The sequence below is a fragment of the Centroberyx gerrardi genome, chromosome 18 (genome assembly GCF_048128805.1).
Source record: "Centroberyx gerrardi isolate f3 chromosome 18, fCenGer3.hap1.cur.20231027, whole genome shotgun sequence".
Lineage (NCBI taxonomy): Eukaryota > Metazoa > Chordata > Actinopteri > Beryciformes > Berycidae > Centroberyx > Centroberyx gerrardi.
Window position 1 is genome coordinate 27,693,827 of NC_136014.1, and position 19,713 is coordinate 27,713,539.

The 19,713-nt window shown below is 42.7% G+C and overlaps 2 protein-coding genes and 4 non-coding genes across 6 annotated transcripts; 5 read left to right on the plus strand and 1 right to left on the minus strand.

The window, feature by feature from the left end:
• Window positions 1-1,529: 1,529 nt before the first annotated feature.
• rnaseh1 (ribonuclease H1) lies at window positions 1,530-10,405 on the minus strand. The gene is made up of 8 exons (XM_071895082.2): window positions 9,879-10,405; window positions 8,947-9,071; window positions 8,000-8,188; window positions 7,472-7,571; window positions 4,664-4,718; window positions 4,172-4,256; window positions 3,532-3,656; window positions 1,530-1,857 (listed from the first exon to the last, which is right to left on the minus strand). Exons 1-8 carry the CDS (start codon window positions 10,004-10,006, stop codon window positions 1,771-1,773), a joined length of 894 nt encoding a protein of 297 aa, XP_071751183.2. The 5' UTR covers window positions 10,007-10,405; the 3' UTR covers window positions 1,530-1,770.
• Window positions 10,406-10,518: 113 nt separating this feature from the next.
• On the plus strand, window positions 10,519-19,274 carry rps7 (ribosomal protein S7). The gene is made up of 7 exons (XM_071895079.2): window positions 10,519-10,560; window positions 11,293-11,377; window positions 11,628-11,699; window positions 13,462-13,605; window positions 15,915-15,979; window positions 17,217-17,367; window positions 19,164-19,274. The coding sequence occupies exons 2-7, from the start codon at window positions 11,303-11,305 to the stop codon at window positions 19,239-19,241; spliced, it is 585 nt and encodes a 194-aa protein (XP_071751180.1). The 5' UTR covers window positions 10,519-10,560; window positions 11,293-11,302; the 3' UTR covers window positions 19,242-19,274.
• Window positions 12,584-12,799, plus strand: LOC139908407 (small nucleolar RNA SNORA73 family). The gene has a single exon (XR_011784472.1). It is a non-coding gene; the product is annotated as a small nucleolar RNA SNORA73 family (small nucleolar RNA).
• LOC139908406 (small nucleolar RNA SNORA73 family) lies at window positions 14,828-15,043 on the plus strand. Its single transcript, XR_011784471.1, has one exon. It is a non-coding gene; the product is annotated as a small nucleolar RNA SNORA73 family (small nucleolar RNA).
• On the plus strand, window positions 16,250-16,465 carry LOC139908408 (small nucleolar RNA SNORA73 family). Its single transcript, XR_011784473.2, has one exon. It is a non-coding gene; the product is annotated as a small nucleolar RNA SNORA73 family (small nucleolar RNA).
• On the plus strand, window positions 18,270-18,485 carry LOC139908405 (small nucleolar RNA SNORA73 family). The gene has a single exon (XR_011784470.1). It is a non-coding gene; the product is annotated as a small nucleolar RNA SNORA73 family (small nucleolar RNA).
• Window positions 19,275-19,713: the final 439 nt, after the last annotated feature.

Below are 19,713 nucleotides of genomic sequence, written 5' to 3' on the forward strand. Positions count from 1 at the left end.
TTTCTTCCTTTCTCCCCGTCTTTCCACATCTCCCTCTGCCTTTCTCCCTCTTTCCCCCTCCGTCTTTTCCTGTTTCTCAGTCTTTCCCCTTTTCCTGTCTTTCCCTGTCTTTCTCTGTCAAATTCAAATTCAAATTAGCTTTATTGGCATTGAACACTTCAGCATCTGCTGCCAAAGCAAAACAGTGACAATCAATATATTTCTGTCTTTCCCTGTTTCTCTCTGCCTCTCCCTCTCTTTCTCCATCTTACTCCTCCCCAGTGTTTCCCTGCTTTTCCTCGTCTTTTCACATTTCTTGTCTTTCTCCCTGTCTTTCCCCATCTTGTCTTTTGCTGTTTCTCCATCTTTTCCCGTTTCCTGTCTTTAGCCCCGTCTTACCTCTCTTTCCCCATCTTTCTCCTGTCTTTCCCTTGTCTCTCCCTCATCTTTCCCCTGTGTTTCCCTCCATCCTCCTCCTCTCTCTGGAGGAAACCGGGTGCAGATGAGTTCAGTTCAGTTCAGTTCCTGTCGGAGCGTCCCTCCTCCTCCTCCTCCTCCTCCTCCTGACACAAACACAATCCGCCTGCTGGTCCCACTGGGAGCTGTGAAGCTGTGTTGCTGAGGGGGAACTGGGTTTGGTTTGTCGTCCTGCAGCTGAAACACCTTCCCCACCTGAGCTGCAGCAGCAACCTGCAGCAGGAGGCGCAGCAGGAGGCTGCAGCGCCTCCTGCTGGCCGCCGGACAGGATCACACTCCACATCCACACTGAAGCAGAGTTCAGTTCAGGATAATCACCTCGGTACATTCAGTCCCTTAAAGCAACATCCCCCTTAGTTTTAACATGAGGGTTAAAACCAGAATATAATCTCCTCACCAGGATCAGATGCAGCTGGACCAGTTTGTAGCATTCAGATTTTTTCTTCCCATTCATTTGAATGGAAACTGACATTGAACACGTTGGTGAACAGATTCAACATCAGATCCTGCTGGAAGACAATAAAGCAATAACTGGTCCATCGACATATTGCATTTCTGTTCTTGGTTTACACTAAAATTAGTATTAAAAAATAAAAGTAGATCCGGTCTCCCAAACAGGAACTCTCTCTCCTACATGGTATCCCTCCGCTGTGTTCTCTTCTATCAATAAAAATGCTGTTTGGAAAAATCCTGTTCTAAAACATTCGCCGAACAATGAGAAAATCACAACAGCACATCTGATCTTAGTGAGTAGTTTTATATTCTGGTTTTCATGTTGGTAAAGTGACAAATGACCTCCATGTTAAAACTAGGAGGAATATTGCTTTAACTCCATTTGGACTCACTGCAGATGGACTGAATACTTACTGACTCAAAACATTTCAGCTTTTTCATTTTGAATTGATTTATACATTTTAAAAATTCCACTTTGACCTCTCGGGTTTTGTGTCGATTGTTGACGAAAATCTCAGTTTGATCCGTTCTGAATTCAGGCTGCAACAAGACAAACTGCAGAAAGAGAAGCGGCTGAAAACGTTCTGAAGACTGAAGCCAAACCAGAAGCAAAGCTGCCGTTCAAAGTGAGCAGACTTTATTAACAGAAACATTATTTACAGAAAACACATTCAACATAAAATCTAATACTAAAACACACAGACTGGTCAGTCAACAGAAACAAAAGAGAACTTCCATTAATCAACTTGAATATCAGATCCACAGACCGGCTGATATGAGCAGAAAGTGCAGAGGACAAATGAAAACTTATTAAGAGTGATGAAGAGCGATGTGACGTCTGTATTCCTCCTCTTCATGCAGCTAATCTAAAGTCTTTGCGGCTCCTACTCTGGACAGCCTGTCTGCCTCCTCGTTGCCATGGTAACCAGCATGACCTGGGATATGCATCTGGAGGAGACAAGGAAGTAGACAAGGAAAGAGAGAAGGAGAGAGAGGAGGAAGCAGAGGAAGTAGACAAGGAAAGAGAGAAGGAGAGAGAGGAGGAAGCAGAGGAAGTAGACAAGGAAAGAGAGAAGGAGAGAGAGGAGGAAGCAGAGGAAGGAGACAAGGAAAGAGAGAAGGAGAGAGAGGAGGAAGTAGAGGAAGTAGACAAGGAAAGAGAGAAGGAGAGAGAGGAGGAAGCAGAGGAAGTAGACAAGGAAAGAGAGAAGGAGAGAGAGGAGGAAGCAGAGGAAGGAGACAAGGAAAGAGAGAAGGAGAGAGAGGAGGAAGCAGAGGAAGTAGACAAGGAAAGAGAGAAGGAGAGAGAGGAGGAAGCAGAGGAAGGAGACAAGGAAAGAGAGAAGGAGAGAGAGGAGGAAGCAGAGGAAGTAGACAAGGAAAGAGAGAAGGAGAGAGAGGAGGAAGCAGAGGAAGTAGACAAGGAAAGAGAGAAGGAGAGAGAGGAGGAAGCAGAGGAAGGAGACAAGGAAAGAGAGAAGGAGAGAGAGGAGGAAGCAGAGGAAGTAGACAAGGAAAGAGAGAAGGAGAGAGAGGAGGAAGCAGAGGAAGGAGACAAGGAAAGAGAGAAGGAGAGAGAGGAGGAAGCAGCGGAAGTAGACAAGGAAAGAGAGAAGGAGAGAGAGGAGGAAGTAGAGAAGGTAGACAAGGAAAGAGAGAAGGAAGTAGAGGAAGTAGACAAGGAAAGAGAGAAGGAGAGAGAGGAGGAAGCAGAGGAAGTAGACAAGGAAAGAGAGAAGGAGAGAGAGGAGGAAGCAGAGGAAGGAGACAAGGAAAGAGACAAGGAAAGAGAGAAGGAGAGAGAGGAGGAAGCAGAGGAAGGAGACAAGGAAAGAGAGAAGGAGAGAGAGGAGGAAGCAGAGGAAGGAGACAAGGAAGGAGAGAAGGAGAGAGAGGAGGAAGCAGAGGAAGGAGACAAGGAAAGAGAGAAGGAGAGAGAGGAAGAAGCAGAGGAAGGAGACAAGGAAAGAGAGAAGGAGAGAGAGGAGGAAGCAGAGGAAGTAGACAAGGAAAGAGAGAAGGAGAGAGAGGAGGAAGCAGAGGAAGTAGACAAGGAAGGAGAGAAGGAGAGAGAGGAGGAAGCAGAGGAAGTAGACAAGGAAAGAGAGAAGGAGAGAGAGGAGGAAGCAGAGGAAGTAGACAAGGAAAGAGAGAAGGAGAGAGAGGAGGAAGCAGAGGAAGGAGACAAGGAAAGAGAGAAGGAGAGAGAGGAGGAAGCAGAGGAAGGAGACAAGGAAAGAGAGAAGGAGAGAGAGGAGGAAGCAGAGGAAGTAGACAAGGAAAGAGAGAAGGAGAGAGAGGAGGAAGCAGAGGAAGTAGACAAGGAAAGAGAGAAGGAGAGAGAGGAGGAAGCAGAGGAAGTAGACAAGGAAAGAGAGAAGGAGAGAGAGGAGGAAGCAGAGGAAGTAGACAAGGAAAGAGAGAAGGAGAGAGAGGAGGAAGCAGAGGAAGGAGACAAGGAAGGAGAGGAAGAGGGAGAGGAGAAAGGAGACAAGGAAGAATAGGAGAAAGGAGAGGAGGGAGATGAGGAAGGAGAGGAGGAGGAGAGAGATGTTTCGTATTTATTTATAATGTTTAGGTGTTCTGGTATAAAAGACATGAATCAGATGTTTAGGTGTTTACCCAGACGACGTCCAGCTCAGCGTTCAGCTTGTCCAGCTTCACAAAGTCTTCTTTGTTGGTGATCTGACCGCCGGACTTCAGCCTCCAGCCGTTCAGCTTCCAGGTTTTCACCCAGCTGGTCACTCCTGCAGGAGACACACGCTCTCCATCACTCTCAAGGTCCTGTGTGGTGAAACTCAAACACTGAAAGACCCCATGAAACCGCGTCTTTACTTCCTTGAGTTGATGTATTTCCATTATCAATGGAATATGAGTCACACATTAATCTATACAAAATAAAACATACTTTTTAATGCCATTTTACTCTTTTTTAATGTTATTTTACTAGACAAATCACCGTTTTAATTTCTGTCTTGCTTTTGCTCGTCTTTTATTTTGCTTGAAAATTTTGCTTTTGCTTGTAATTTGTTTAATCCATTTATTTTATGGAAAGTGTTGTATTCTGTGTATGAAATGTGCTATAAAGAGTTAACTGGGTGTATGTGAGGACAGGGAAAATGAGCTAACAAGGCGAAAAAGTCATTTTTCATTTCATGAGGATTTCAAATTTGATTCAATTTGTAGATTGAATCCAATCCAACATTAGGAGTAACCAGGAGGTCAGAGGTCAGAGGTCAGAGGTCAGGGAGCAGGAACTGACCGTTGATGGTGAACTTGCTGTCGGTGTAGAGAACCAACTTCTTGATGTTCTTCTGTTTGGCCTGCTCCAGCGCTCTGCAGGCCGCCTGGGGACAATATTCATATTAATATTAATACTGTTGGTGCATGAAGTCAGTAGTGACGCTGCATGATGTCATCAAAACCAAAAATCACAATCAAGAGTTTTTCTTTTTGCTGATATGGGTTGTGATACATGTGGATGCATCTTTCTACAGAATTTCAGGACTTACAAAAAAAAAAAGTTTAAAAAAAAGAATTACAATTTAAAAAGAAAAAGAGGATTGGATGTTATTGGATTTTTATTACGTTATGGGCTTTATTAAATTAGATTTTATTACATTACAGGCAGTTATTACATCATGGTGAATTATTATGTTTTGGGCCTTTACAAGTGCAGAAGTCTAATAGTGATTTGAATGTTTCCAGAGAAGTGATGCTGTGGAGTAAAGACTGAAGCTGGTTAGACTCTGACCTGGATCTCTGCTCTCTGGTTGGTCTGTCGTCCCTCCAGACGCTCTGCCACGTTTCTGAAACACACAGCATTAATGTCAGATATTCAAGTTAATGTTCATGTCAGATAGAGCAGATCAATCACTGATCAATCACTGGCAGATCAATCACTTCTGTCCAATAGGAGGCGGAGGAGGAGAGTCACTGTTCCCTGACTAAAACACATCAAACTGAAACTAAAACACTCTGACACTCCCTTTATTGATCTGACCTGATGAAGAGCTTCATGCTCCAAATCCAATCAATAACGTCAATTAAAGGAAACATCCGGCCTCAGATCCTCTTCACTGTTTGATCTCTTCAGTCTGTGATGTTCAATTCATCCAGGAGTTATTTAATGATGAAGCTATGTCATTTACTTTTTGTCATTTACTTTCCCTAACTGCAGTCTACTTCTACTGCAGTTAGTGGTTTCCTACGTTTCCCAGAATGCCTTTCAACAACCTCCAGAGAAGGGGCGGGGACTTGTTGCATCCAGCTGTAGGTTATAAATGTCAGTGGAGAGAGAGAGAGAGAGAGAGAGAGAGAGAGAGAGAGAGTGATGTTGAGTGAGAGTTTTTCCAGTCTAGAAAGAGTCTCTCCTTCCTCTAAACCCATCCTGTCTCTCTGCTGCAGTGCATTCTGGTCTCTCTCCTGCTCCTGCATTGCATTCTGGTCTCTCTCCTGCTCCTGTGGTGGAGAAACTGGTCTCTCTCCTCTTCTACGATGGATTTCTCCCTGTATGATTGTTGAACGTCTCTCGGTGCAAAATGGCGGCTCTAGAAAGAAGCCCTCGCTCTTTGATTCTGAGGGACTGACACCAAAACCTGACGTTTACCGCTGATGTTTTACATCCTGAAACATTTTCTCATATCAAACTGACTGTGTTGCCTTGTGGGAAAAAGCGTCTGCGTTTCTTTTTCCAGTTCGTTGGCTTTATGTCGATCTCCATGCTAACTTCTGATGGTTGACTCTTCTAAATGAACGGTCTGGAGGAAATCTGCAGCTTTATGATCGATCAACTGGCTTCTACATCCTCAGACTCCCTCAGTTGCCTTTGGTTGTTGTTGTTGTTCTGAGCTACTTCCTGTTTCCCAAGATTACAGTTGAGGTCCATATTCTCCACTGTCCAGAGTTTTATTTTGTGTCTTTCTGTCCATTCAAAGCTGTGTGTGTGGTGTCATGAACCAAAAACACTCTCAATCCATTTCTCCACGTTCATTTTCCAGCATCTCTCTGAGCCTTACCAAGAACAGGCCGTTTCTGTCTCCGTGTCTTTAAGGCTCATTAATATTCACGACCCTCCGTTCCGATCGGCTAACCGTTTCGAGAGCGAAACGTGAGACGCCGCGGCCCGGCGGCTACAGGTAGGGAAAACTCTCCGGTAATAAACGACGACGACCGCTCGACCGCTTTGAAAAAAACACTTTGTTAGTCTATTATTTCTTACAGAAATGATAATGAGCGAACCTTTGTGACGCCACAAAGTTACGGAAGTCCAAACGGCTCGTTTAGAGGCTCGCTTTTCTAATATGGATTGTGTGGATTTAGTTTTGATACTTTCACCATGTTTAGATACACATCCAACTCCTTTATCATCACAGAGGAGAGGGAGTCCTGCTTTACACCAGATGGGACCTTTAAAGTCTGAAACTTTGCAGAAGAAGAAACCAAAGCAGCGGTCACATGACGCTGCATCACAGCAGCGTTAACTTCCCGGTGTTTCGGTCACAGACCTTCAGTGAGAAGCTGCTTCGCTCAGATCAGATCAGATGAAACTTTAATGATCCTGTGGAGGAAGTGGGTCGACGCAGCGGCAGAGATTCAGCAAAGAAAAATAGGACAAATAAGAACAGAGAAGACGGAGGAAACAGAGACTCTGCTGAGTGGAAGTGGAGCTGTTCAGGAAAATATAGGAATGAAAAAGTAGAAGGAAATGTGTGAATTTATAACATCTATGCAAGGAGTGCCAAACGACAAGTAGAATAGACTGAGACAAAGAAAATGAGGAGAAAATATGAAAAAAAAAGAAACATGAGAAAACACACACAACATGAAAATAAATAAAACAGAGAGATATGTGTAATATATAACAAATGAGAAAACAATTAGAATATGAAAAATATGGGAATTTACTGAATGTACAGTACTGTGCAAAAGTCTACAAAAAAAATAAAATAAAGCGAAGATGCTTTCTAAATGATGACATGAAAAGTTTCCAAATATATATTTTTTTACTATAAAGAGCGGTCTGCTGACACACTAATGCAGAAAACAAATAAACATCTAAGACAAAATTTATATAGAAAATCTAGGGTGCCTAAGAGTGACTGCTCAATATCTTTCTTTCTTTCTTTTTTAATGTCATTTTAAATAGTTGTGGAGTGTGTATGTATTTTTTCTGTTTTATGTGAAGCACATTGTATTTGCCTTGTGTATGAAATGTGCTATATAAATAAAGTTTGCCTTGCCTTTGCCTTTTGCACAGCACTGTACAAACTGTGTGTTGTTAGCTCTCTACATGTCACTCATGTCATTTAAAGTATCATCATCCCCCGTCTGTTTTGTTTCATGCTGCATGGCTCTGTCCTCGTCCAGGGTCGCTCTTCACGATCCTCCATTTTGGTTATACTTCATACTTTTTATGTCTATACCTGTGCAGGATGTCTGAATGTCTGAGTGTACCACAATGTTCATGTCTTGTGTTGTTTTTGTTTTATTTAAAATGTAAATAACCTTTTAAAAAATCTATATATATGAGTAATGAAAGCGAGGAGTGTGCTGGACTCACAGTGGATGGTTGCGGCCCCAGTAAACTCCGATGCCGGCTCGGGCGCCGCGCTGTCCGTTAGCCGAACAGCAGCCGTCAGTATAAACCACCACAGAGTCTCCTGGGGGGGCGGAGACACGCTGCTGAGTTCACTGAGCACTGATAACCAATCACAGTCCGACTGAGGCCATTCCTGCATTATTCCAGTGTTCATGTAAACAGCACAGTGTGATTTCCTCAATCAGATAGAGGCTGTTATCACATTATGAGAAACCAGATTAACAAAGCAGGTTTTTGACCAATCTTTACAATTGTTTGGCGCATGTTTACCCTCAGTGTGATTTCTTCACAACATCTCACATTTAGCAGTAAATAGTTTAAGAAACAGAACATTTGTTAAACTGTTTTGCAACCGTTAACAGGACAAAGTAATGAGACAGAAACCTGACCGGATGAAAATAAGCGACGTGCAGCGCCATGTTCAAAATCCAAAACAGCCGTCAGGAAGTTTGAGTTTTACGTCACCTCCTTAAGGAAAGAAATCCTTACCCATGTATGTGAACCCGTCTGTGTTCTCTGAAGACGAGCGACTGTCATCCTCCGACTGTTTGACTCGCTTGGCGCGGGGCTCCTCCTCCACCTGGGAGTAAGACCTCTTCTGACCGATGGGGATGTACTCCAGCGGCTCCGGGCCTCTTTTAGGAAGCGGAGCGAGCGCCGCCTCGCCGCTCGGAGCGTCTGAAGCCCAAAACACAAAGTCACTGGTCGTTTTCCTCGAATGAAAACGCAGAAATGTGTAGAGGGAGAAAACAGCTGAGGGATTTTAGCTATGTAGATTAATTGGTGCCTACAGGCAGCTGCATTGATTACAAAACACTGTCAATAAGAATCGGGATGAAATACTATCTACATGTTGTTCCAAATATAAAAAGTAGTTTTGAGAAATACTAGACATTCCTATCAGTCTGTTTGCCATGGGGAAAAAACAGTCTTAACTCAAGTCCAACCTGGGAGAAGGTGGCGAACACTCTGGCTCAAAATAAGTCGGTCTTAATGTTTTTTCTGTTGTATCTCAACTGCAAACACTCAAAACATCACAAGAAAAAACATTTATTACAACAACTAATCACTGGTAATGAATTTGTATTTTGGAGATTTTTTTTTCGGATTCCAGAAATGTTTTTCTGACCGACACCAAAATCATCTCATCGTCATTTTTTCCCCACTGATGAATTTTTTTCATCGTCATACTGATACTGTACTGAACCATAGTACTGATACTGAACTATAGTACTGATACTGAACCATAGTACTGATACTGAACCATAGTACTGATACTGAACCGTAGTACTGATACTGAACTGTAGTACTGATACTGAACTGAACTGTAGTACTGATACTGAACTGAACTGTAGTACTGATACTAGACCGTAGTACTGATACTGGACCACAGTACTGATACTGGACCACAGTACTGGATGTTTGGACGAGCGTACCGTTCTTCACCTCTGGGACCGGACAGGGGTCGACTCCTCTGACGAACGCCCACGCATCTTTCTCCGAGGCAAACTTCTTATAAGTGGCTTTTGGAAACTTGTCCACCTGGCTCTTACACTCGTCCCTAAATCACAGAGAAAAACAGGAAACGAATCATTAGCTTTCTTGTAAACAGGGTTCCTGTACATTTTCTCATTTCAAAATTCGTCAGACGTTTTCCAGAACTTATTTTCTTGACTGGATTTGAAGTGTTCAGTATGATGTTTGATTATAGTGGCTGGGCAATATGACTGTCAACTAGACCACCTCACTCTATTGCTGAACATTACAAAAGTTTAAAGTATACTAAAGTATACTACAACTACATAAAATGTGTACACAGGTGAAAAGGGGCTGAACAACAATCATTTCTCAATTTCTAACCTTTTTTTATGCAATTCCCAAACTTTTTAAGAACTGAACATACTAATTTCTTAGTTTTCACAGCTTTCCTAGGCCTGTGAATGAAAAAGTCTTGTATAGAGAGACAATCATGCCAAATTCAATTAAAAAAATCTGTCAATTTAATGCGTCAGCATTTGATTTCAATAAAATCTCATCTCTTACAGTTGGTTCACACCACTACCGCCTGTGTATTTTGGTGGAAGATGGTAGTAAAAGTAAAAGTTGTAATTTTGTTGGCAAAAAGCTGTGTTTAGTGTATTGGACCTATGCCGAATTGAAAAGTGGATCCTTATGATTCGTAAAATGTCTTAAGTCTTGTTCCAACAGGAATTTGCTTTTGCCGATAACAAGAGAACACCAAACTCCCAGATTTTTGAATGGAGTTTGGCACCTCATTCCCACCATAAAAGAGAACGTCACTGCGGGGCCAACGACGCCAGTGTCCGTGCAAAAACTGACGTTCTACACCAGCCATGAGCAGCCTCACCAGGTTTTGTAGACTCCAGGTTTGATTCCTTTCCTCACAGCGTAGAAGAACTTCCCCTTCGCCATGTCGTCGGCAGCGATGCAGACTGTCCGGCGAACTACACTGTAAAGACCAGTCAGCCTCAGCATCACTCAGACCAGAAACCCCCGAAACCTGGAAGTGTCTAGCATGGTGGTGTTGATTTAAAGACAACAAAACCCCGCTCTGTTTGTCTGGTCAATGTTTCTGCTATTAAACTATGGCGACCTGGACTTCAATAGTGCAGCATACACACCTACTTTACACTGAGGTAGCAACGTTAGCTGCTAGCTAGCTTGTTTGATTGCAGCAAGCTCTCTGAATCGCAGAAAACTCCCAAACACCATAAAATATATTCTTTATAAACACCAGAACACCATCACCTCTGCTATACCTTTCTATATAAGTGTTCAAAATAAAACGCTTGTTTGACGTTGAGTAGATTCTTGCACCAAACGCTAACAAAACAAGAAAACTATTATTGACATGTACGACACTTCCCTGTTGTTCCCATGGCCTCCATTGGGTTAATAAACTCTCGCGATGTTCCTGTGACTCCCAACGTGGGTCAATACAACTCTCGCGATGTGCCAATAGGTTCCCACCGCGGATTAATGTAACTCTCGCGATGTTCCGGCCTCTTCCCTGGCCGTCGTTGACTGAGGTTGGTCGTGACATTTTTCACAGTGCTGCCTATTCTGTGTCTAACTATGTCTTAACAACGTTAAAGTGTTATATTTTTATATCGTAATGCATCTTAAGCCACTGATGCCTTAGATTGTTTAATTTGTGGCGGCGGATGGCCGTTTTATTAAACAAAATGAGGCGTAGTAGACTAGCTGGGGTGAGTATCGGTTACTATGAGAGGAGCAGTTAGCGGGCCGTGCATGTGTTCAGACAGCTACAAAGTGACAGGAGAAGATTACCTTCAGCTGAATACATTTAGTCCTGTATAGGAGTCGTTTTCTGTGAAATATAACTCTATTCGATAAGTTACCATACTTGTGCTAGCCATTGCTAACTAGCCAATGAAACCCAGGCAGTGATAGACAGGAGCAGGCTAGCTTAGCTAACGTTAGCTAGGTTGCATGTAAGGTAAACCCTACTTGTGCTAACCTTCAGTGGCAGCTTGTTGACTTGGAAACTGCTGTTTTAAGTTACTTTAATCAGTAGCTGCGTGTGTGAGCCTCACCTGTTCGTTTTTTAACACAACGGGGTTTTCCTTTATCCATGTAGCTACTCCAGGTTAGCATTGAACGTGTCAGATAGCCTTAGCTTTAGCCTAGCGCGGTTCATGCTGGTTTGAAGGAGCCTTGTAGGAGTATTGTTAAACTAGGATGTGTTTGAGATGCCAGGCTGCTCATGTGTGTAACCCACATGTCTGTTTGTTGTGCAGACACAAGGCCATGTTCAGTACCAGCGCCAAAATCGTGAAGCCGAATGGCGAAAAGCCAGACGAGTTTGAGTCTGGGATCTCCCAGGTAAGAGCTAGGTTACACTCTCAATATTAAAGTATAGTTAATCTGCTTCAATAGTTTTTAATCCTGGTCCATGGAGGGCCAGGAGTCTGCTGGCTTTCTACTCAAGTCAGTTACTACTGCAGCTTATTTCACTAGTTGGTGAATGATTATTGCTGATTGAGAAGTGACAGGAATTATTGTGAGAGACTTTTTGATAGAAATCCAGATGTCACAGTATATCCACATGACATGATGCCTGTGTTCCCTGCAGGCTCTCCTCGAGCTGGAGATGAACTCCGACCTGAAGGCTCAGCTGAGGGAGCTGAACATCACTGCAGCAAAGGTACGAGGCTGAAAACTAGTATCTACTTATTACTGTTACTTATATAAACCTGCCGCTGGAGTTCATGAACAGTTAACCATCAGTATGAGCCTGTGTGGAGTCTAGTGCTGCTAGTCACTTTTTATTGTGGAAACCTGTGTTGAAAATCTAAAAGTTATAAAATAGTCACAGATAATTGCCATATGAATTTGTCAGTCTGCCAAAATTGATATTGGGAGAATCTGAGTGCTGGTGGTGTAATGCTGGTCAGCTTGTCCTGAACTCCTGTAAGATGTGTTTGGAAAAATAAACTTGTCTTCCTTGAAGGAAAATGGGTTTAACCTCTTGTAAAACTGCTCTGTGGGTAATTATTGTGTGCAGTTATCCATCAGTAGTGAACTTGTTGAATAGTTTTACCTCAGTGGTTCTCAGTCCTCGTCCTCAGGAAGCAGAGGACTGTTGGTTTCTGTCCTGCCAGCTAGTTAATTACAGTTGATTGACTTCACCTTGTATCTCAGGTGTGAATCATTCCCTGATTAGATGGCTGATTGAAAACCAGCAGGACTTTGGGTCTGAGGACCAGGGATTGAGAACCGCTGGGCGATAATTCAGTATTGTCATATATCATATTGTGATTAAATTATGATATTCTAACATTGTGCAATTCTGTTGTCTAAATTAATGATACCAAGCATATATAAACTTAAATTTCTTACAAAATTACATGTGCCATATTTTAGGGAATATCATTTGACTGCAACAAACCTCAACTGGTTTATTTCACATACATGAGAAAATATCGTGATATATAAATATTGATATCTGAAAAACATCCCTATGATTATCATGATATATACTTTATTCATATCGCCCGGCCCTCCAGTGTGTTTAATGTGACCTCTGACCCGACGTGGGCACCCAGCAGCTGCCTGGCTGCTGGCTCTGTCCTGGTGGCGTATGGGAGCGTAGCTCTGTGTGACGTACAGTCCCGTTCCACGACGTCGGAGAGAAAGCTCCGTCCCCGGCCGCCGGCCGGCGAGGACGGGCCGCCTGTATATTCCTACAACTTCCCAGAGTCCTTTGGGCCGTGACTGGGGAGACAAACCATGCAGTGCACAAACTGAACTGTCTGTCAGGGGGATCAAGTGTTGAATGTTTTTCACTTTTGATTCTCAAAATGTCATCAGCTTGAGTTAGAATAGTACTGAACCACAAACGGATCTGAAATCATCCGGCCTGGCTCTGGAAACACATGTTTGGGTTTTTAAGTTTTTGGAAATTTACAAAGTTTGGGAAAAGTATTGAAAGTTTCTGTAATGTTTCTCTCTATCAGTCACATTTGACTGATTTTGACTGTCAAAATGTTACAGGCTTGAGTTAAAATGGTACTGAACCACTGGGAAATGTATAGTGATGTCTGGGTTTTGAAGATTTCGGAAATTTGACTAGTCTAGGAAAAGTGTTGAAAATGTTTCTCTACACGGAAAATGTCTTGATATTCTATAACTGAAACTAAACAAAATGCTGCTTTACTCACAGCAGGAAAGTCATTTTTTGGGGTTGGTAAATCCTGAAATTCACCAGACATTTTTACTGTTTTAGCAGCCAGATAGATGTTTAGAACAGGATTCAAAGTGATAGTTACCTGTTGAGTCGACTAACTTAGCAGACAAACATTTCCCAGTATTGGTCTGGTCACCCTCAGTAAGAAGGAACACACCTGGCGCTCTCTGTACAGATGTTCACCTGTTTTCTTTCTGTTCTGAACCCGTTCTCCTCTCAGGAAATCGAGGTTGGTGGCAGCAGGAAAGCCATCATCATCTTCGTTCCCGTTCCTCAGCTGAAGTCCTTCCAGAAGATTCAGGTGCGGCTCGTGAGGGAGCTGGAGAAGAAGTTCAGCGGAAAACACGTTGTCTTCATCGCACAGGTGAGGAGGAGGAGGAGGAGGAAGAGGCTGCAGGGAGAATACTGAAATCACACTGTTGACTACTTCAGTTTAAAGTTGGTCTCAGAGGGGAAATGTGTGTGTTCTGTAGTTTCCTGTGTTCATGCAGCAGGGAAATTGCCACCGCCGTTAGAGAAAATGTGAAATTAAAATCAGCTTTGTAATTTTAGTCTGTCATTTAAAACTAAAATAATTTTTAGCACTGCAGTCTTAACTTGAAACATAATTTAGACCCAAACAGCGACAGATATGAGACGAACCTAGAGTTATCCCTCCAAACTCCACAGCTGTATTAAATATCAGTGTGTTTCAGATGGATTCCTCCAACATGTGTCTTGGTCAAGTGGAAAATACTCCGACCAAGCTGCTTTTTGTTTTGTTTTTCCAGCACTTAACACAGTCATTAACATTATGAGAGGGAAAACGAGATGTTAATGTTTTAGGATTTGATCCGTTTTGATTAAAACACAAGATCATCCTGGACTGCAGATCTGTCACTGAATGTTGGATAAATCTTAACTTTTTATTCATTTTATTTCTGAAGTGCAGCCTCACTTTGGAGTCCGAGGTGATCTTCCATGTTGAGTCAGTCCAGTAAACAAAGCGGGGAGTTAGACGAACTTGTATTACGTCATCAGATGCAGACGGCAGTTGTAGAACGGAGAGGAGGAAAAATGATTTGATAAGAGATTCGTTAGACTCGGAGCTTAATGAATTTTACCAACTTGGAACCGGTTCCACTAACAGAACCCAACCCCACCTGTAAGCCAAATTATAATTTTGCAATGTGTTAACATAGGGTTAGACTGATGTATGGGGCCGATAATGCTTAAAAAAAAAAAAGATCAGATGTGATGCAGTTTGATTACAAATTTATTGTAGAATTGATCAATACTACACTGGTTGTCTATGGGAAGACCTTAAATTGAAAGTATTCTAATGAAACACTTGGATCAGATTCCACACGAGGATCCAGTGGAGAGTTTTAGTCTCCCATGATGCTCTAAATGTTTCGGAGGCTTTTCCACCCTGACGAGAAGAAAATCCTGAGTACTTGGCATTTTTACCATGAAAGTTTTCAGTATCCATAGACGATGTCAATCCAAAAACACCCGTATGTATTTATCAGTACAAAGAAATGTGTTATTGTAATTTTCTGTATTTAATTCTCCATATGAGTCGAACCCGACCTCTGACCTCTGACCCGACGTGGGCACCCAGCAGCTGCCTGGCTGCTGGCTCTGTCCTGGTGGCGTATGGGAGCGTAGCTCTGTGTGACGTACAGTCCCGTTCCACGACGTCGGAGAGAAAGCTCCGTCCCCGGCCGCCGGCCGGCGAGGACGGGCCGCCTGTATATTCCTACAACTTCCCAGAGTCCTTTGGGCCGTGACTGGGGAGACAAACCATGCAGTGCACAATATTTAATATCAGGGTTCGACTGAGTTTATGAAGCACACCAGTCAAAAGTTTGGACATACCACATTTTTCTTTATTTTTTACTATTTTCCACATTTTAGAATAACAGTAAAGACTCAAAACTATGAAATAACACAAATGGAATTATGCAGTGACCAAAAAAGTGTTAAACAAATCAAAACTATCTTATATTTTAGATTCTTTGCCTTGATGGAAAGGCAAAGGCTTTGGAAAGAAATTCATACATAGGATCAACTTCACTATTTATATTTGTCTAAGAAACTCATTTCAAGCCTTTAAGCAGAAGACTTTAGATCAAAATGCTTTAAGAGAATGAAACACAGAACATTCAGTCAGGTGTCCAGACTGGTGACTGGTAGTGTATGATATTGATATTGATATTTTTGGATGAAGTTATCGGTAGCTGATATTCAGTGTCTTGTAATTTGACCATTTTCATGCCAAGAGTGCAAATATTTGTGTTTCCAACCAGAGTTTTCTTCTCGTCAGGGTGGAAAAGCCTCTGAAACAGAATTTAGAGCATCATGTAACATTAAAACTATTGGAAATCATAATATTGTAATGGTTTTATGCAGGATGAGGCAGGTTTTATAGAACAGAAATGATGAATAAAAAGAGGAACCTCATCATATCAGCATTGACTGGCTGATACCCAGTTTGATATCCAGTATTGGCCCGATATTCCAGTCTAAACCTTGTTAATGTGGTTCAGGAGTCTGTTCCTGGACTGCTTCTCAGTTAGTCATGCTTGTATGTTTGTCTTGATGTTTCCTTGTCCTGGTAGGTCTCTCTCCTGACAGATCTTCTGTCTGGTTTTGATTAAATGTTAACTTATCGTTGTTGTTGTCTTCCAGAGGAGAATCCTGCCCAAACCCACCAGGAAAAGCCGCACAAAGAATAAGCAGAAGCGTCCCAGGAGGTGAGTGAAGCGTCTGATGGAGACAGCCGGTGCTTTTCATTCCCCCCGAACACCGCAGCAGCTCATTTCAGGGCGTTTAGTCCTGAAAATGTCTGCACTTCTTAAACTTAAAAAGGTCTTGAATACAGTTAAATGAAATCCTCTCGCCTGCCCCGCCCCCCGACACGGACATATACGTAGGTTTGGGATCGGCGATATGCGTGATGTTGATTGGTCGACGGGATGTATTCGATCGCCCGGCCCTCCAGTGTGTTTAATGTGACCTCTGACCCGACGTGGGCACCCAGCAGCTGCCTGGCTGCTGGCTCTGTCCTGGTGGCGTATGGGAGCGTAGCTCTGTGTGACGTACAGTCCCGTTCCACGACGTCGGAGAGAAAGCTCCGTCCCCGGCCGCCGGCCGGCGAGGACGGGCCGCCTGTATATTCCTACAACTTCCCAGAGTCCTTTGGGCCGTGACTGGGGAGACAAACCATGCAGTGCACAAACTGAACTGTCTGTCAGGGGTCAAGTAGAACCGGGGTTCGACTGATATCTGGGCCGATACTGGACTTTTATTAAAATGGGATCTGGTCCGGTTGGATATGATGCAGTTTCTGATGCTTTTCTGCCCAGACAAGAAAATTTTGAATATTTGTCATTTTTACCATGAAAACTTTCAAATTTAAACACATTCAGTATCTATTGACAATGTCAATCTAAAAATATGAGTGGAACCCCAGTTATATTGATCACACGAAACTAAAGAAAATGCAGTGTGAAGTAGGGCTGAACGATTTTGAAAAAATATCTAATTGCGATTATTTTGACTGATATTGCAATTGTGATATGATTTGCGATATTGGAGGGAATGATAATTTTTATATCGGTATTCTCATTTTCATTGAAAAACGTATTAAAATGATTATGGTGTGATTTTTGCAGGGATCTGTACCAAACAAAGTACAGAAAGTCTGTAGAATATGATGTGTAGGCAGGACATCTCTGCAGCACGACAATATTTAATTTAAAATGGTATTTTGACACATTTCTCCTTTAACAAATATTGCACCTCCTGCGATTTGAAAATTGCAGTAGGCCATATTGCGATTTCGATAAAATTTCAATTAATTGTTCAGCCCTAATGTGAAGCACATTGAATTTGCCTTGTGTATCATATACATTTTTACCTTGCCTTTAAGTCAGTTTCCTGTATATATCTTCAGTCTTAATGTAACGTCTGTGTTGGCTCCGCCTCCAGCCGCACTCTGACCGCGGTCCACGACGCCATCTTGGAGGACCTGGTGTTCCCCAGTGAGATCGTGGGAAAGAGGATCCGGGTCAAACTGGACAGCAGCCGGCTCATCAAGGTCCACCTGGACAAGGCTCAGCAGAACAACGTGGAACACAAAGTCAGTAGTCCCGTCTGTCGCTGCAGGGAACCGGGTTCTTCTTCTGCACATGTTGACGCTGACATGGTGATCGGTCTGGTGTGGAGCTGCACTGATGCAGGAAGCTTCAGATACGACACTTTAACAGCTGCTGTGGGGAAATAAAAGCCCTTAGTAGTCAGTTAGAAGTTTTTCAGTGCATGTTTTCATCAAATGAAACGCTTGTTCCTGTAACAGTTTTGTAATAAATAGGCCAACACTAGGCAGCATGCATCAATGTTCATGAGTGCAAATCACATTTTAAAATGAAGCAGCTCATGTCGGTTCTGTAGTCCTGGCATCAGTGCATCTCTACTGACAACATGATCACTGTCTGGTGAAATATCATCATGATCATCAGTCTTGATGGTTTTGTCTGAATGACTTGATTCTACATTTTGCATCTGAACATCTTGGCTGCTTGATGTTCTGAAATGACTTCTCACAGCAGCACCCAGCTTATTGCACGGCTACTTAAGGCATGAATAATTTGACACAAAATATTGATTCAAAATTATTTCATTACACGCTTCTGTAATCTAGTCTAGTCATGTTTATTTATATCACAAGCATGTCTGAAAGGACTTAATATACCATCATATACATGTCATACAAGCAAACATGTAATCTACAGCTTCCAGCAGGAGTCTTTAGTAACAAGCAGTTAATGTCTTCTGCCACAAGGTGGCGCCACTGAAATTAATTGGAAATGTTTAAAAATCTGCCATAAATTAATTGGAAATTTACAAAATCTGCCTGACTATTGAGTGATATGTTTACATATGAAACAGCGGCCTGTTGTTCAGAAATAACAGATCTCAGAGCACCTTCATCGGCCAATCAGAAGCGAGTATTAAAGCCGTGTAGTAGCTGTGACCTCTGACCCGACGTGGGCACCCAGCAGCTGCCTGGCTGCTGGCTCTGTCCTGGTGGCGTATGGGAGCGTAGCTCTTTGTGACGTACAGTCCCGTTCCACGACGTCGGAGAGAAAGCTCCGTCCCCGGCCGCCGGCCGGCGAGGACGGGCCGCCTGTATATTCCTACAACTTCCCAGAGTCCTTTGGGCCGTGACTGGGGAGACAAACCATGCAGTGCACAAACTGAACTGTCTGTCAGACTGTTGAAATGTCATTATTTGTATTGTATTTGTATACTTTATTATCCCCGTGGGGAAATTTGTCCTCTGCATTTGAGGACAAATGTCTCTGACGGTGGGAGGAACCGGAGAACCCGGCGGAAACCCACACAAACACAGGGAGAACATGCTAACTCCACACGGAAAGGACCTGGGACGGCCCGGGGTTCGAGCCCAGGACCTTCTTGCTGTGAGGCAGCGGTGCTAACCACCGAGCACCGTGCCGTCCTAAAGCCGTTGGGTTGAGGTAGAACCGGGGTTCGACTGATATCTGGGCCGATACTGGTCCAGTCTGATTCTGTATTGAATGTAGAAGTGATCAATACTACACTGGTTGTCTATGGGAAAACCTGAACTGATTCTAATGAGACACTTTGATCAGATTCCACACAAGGATGATAATGTTAATTATTATCCTGGATTCAGTGGAGAGTTTTAGTGTCCCATAATCTAATTTTTTCAGAGGCTTTTATCTCCCCGACAAGAATAAGATCTTGAGTACTTGTCATTTTTACCATGAACATTTAAAATTTTAAACTCCTTCGGTATCTATAGACTGTCAGTCAAACCCCAGTTACCGTCCTGACAGTGACTCTGTATGAAACGCTCTCTCTCCTCAGTATTAAAGCTGTTGTCTGTTGCAGGTGGAGACGTTCTCTGGTGTCTACAAGAAGCTCACAGGCAAAGACGTCATTTTTGAATTCCCAGAATTCCAGCTGTAAACTGCAGATGACAAAATAAATTTGTTTACTGTCTTTCTGGTTGTTTCTTGTCCTTCCTGTGGGAAATAAAAAGCCTGAGAGGTGAAGAGTCAAACAGAAGAGACATTTTATACAAACCAGCTGCACCTCCTGATTGTTAATGTCATCACAAGCATTGGGTTTGATGATTTGTGGAATGAGTATGTTATTTCATTTTATTTTATTAACTGAAGTAAAATGGATTATAATTATATACAGTCTGTGCAGCTCAAACTGTACAAAAACTCGAGCTCTTTGCAGAATATAGTTTAAATCATAGAATTATATTAGAATAAAGGATTTAATTTACATTTGTAGTAAGTGGCGCTCATCCAGCCTGTAGAAGACGGTGTTTACTGTCACTTAGATGTTAAGTATTGGAGCTCAAAATTACATTAATCTGAATATACTGTGTTTTCCCAGCAGTTAAGCCCATTTCCACCTCAGCACCTGT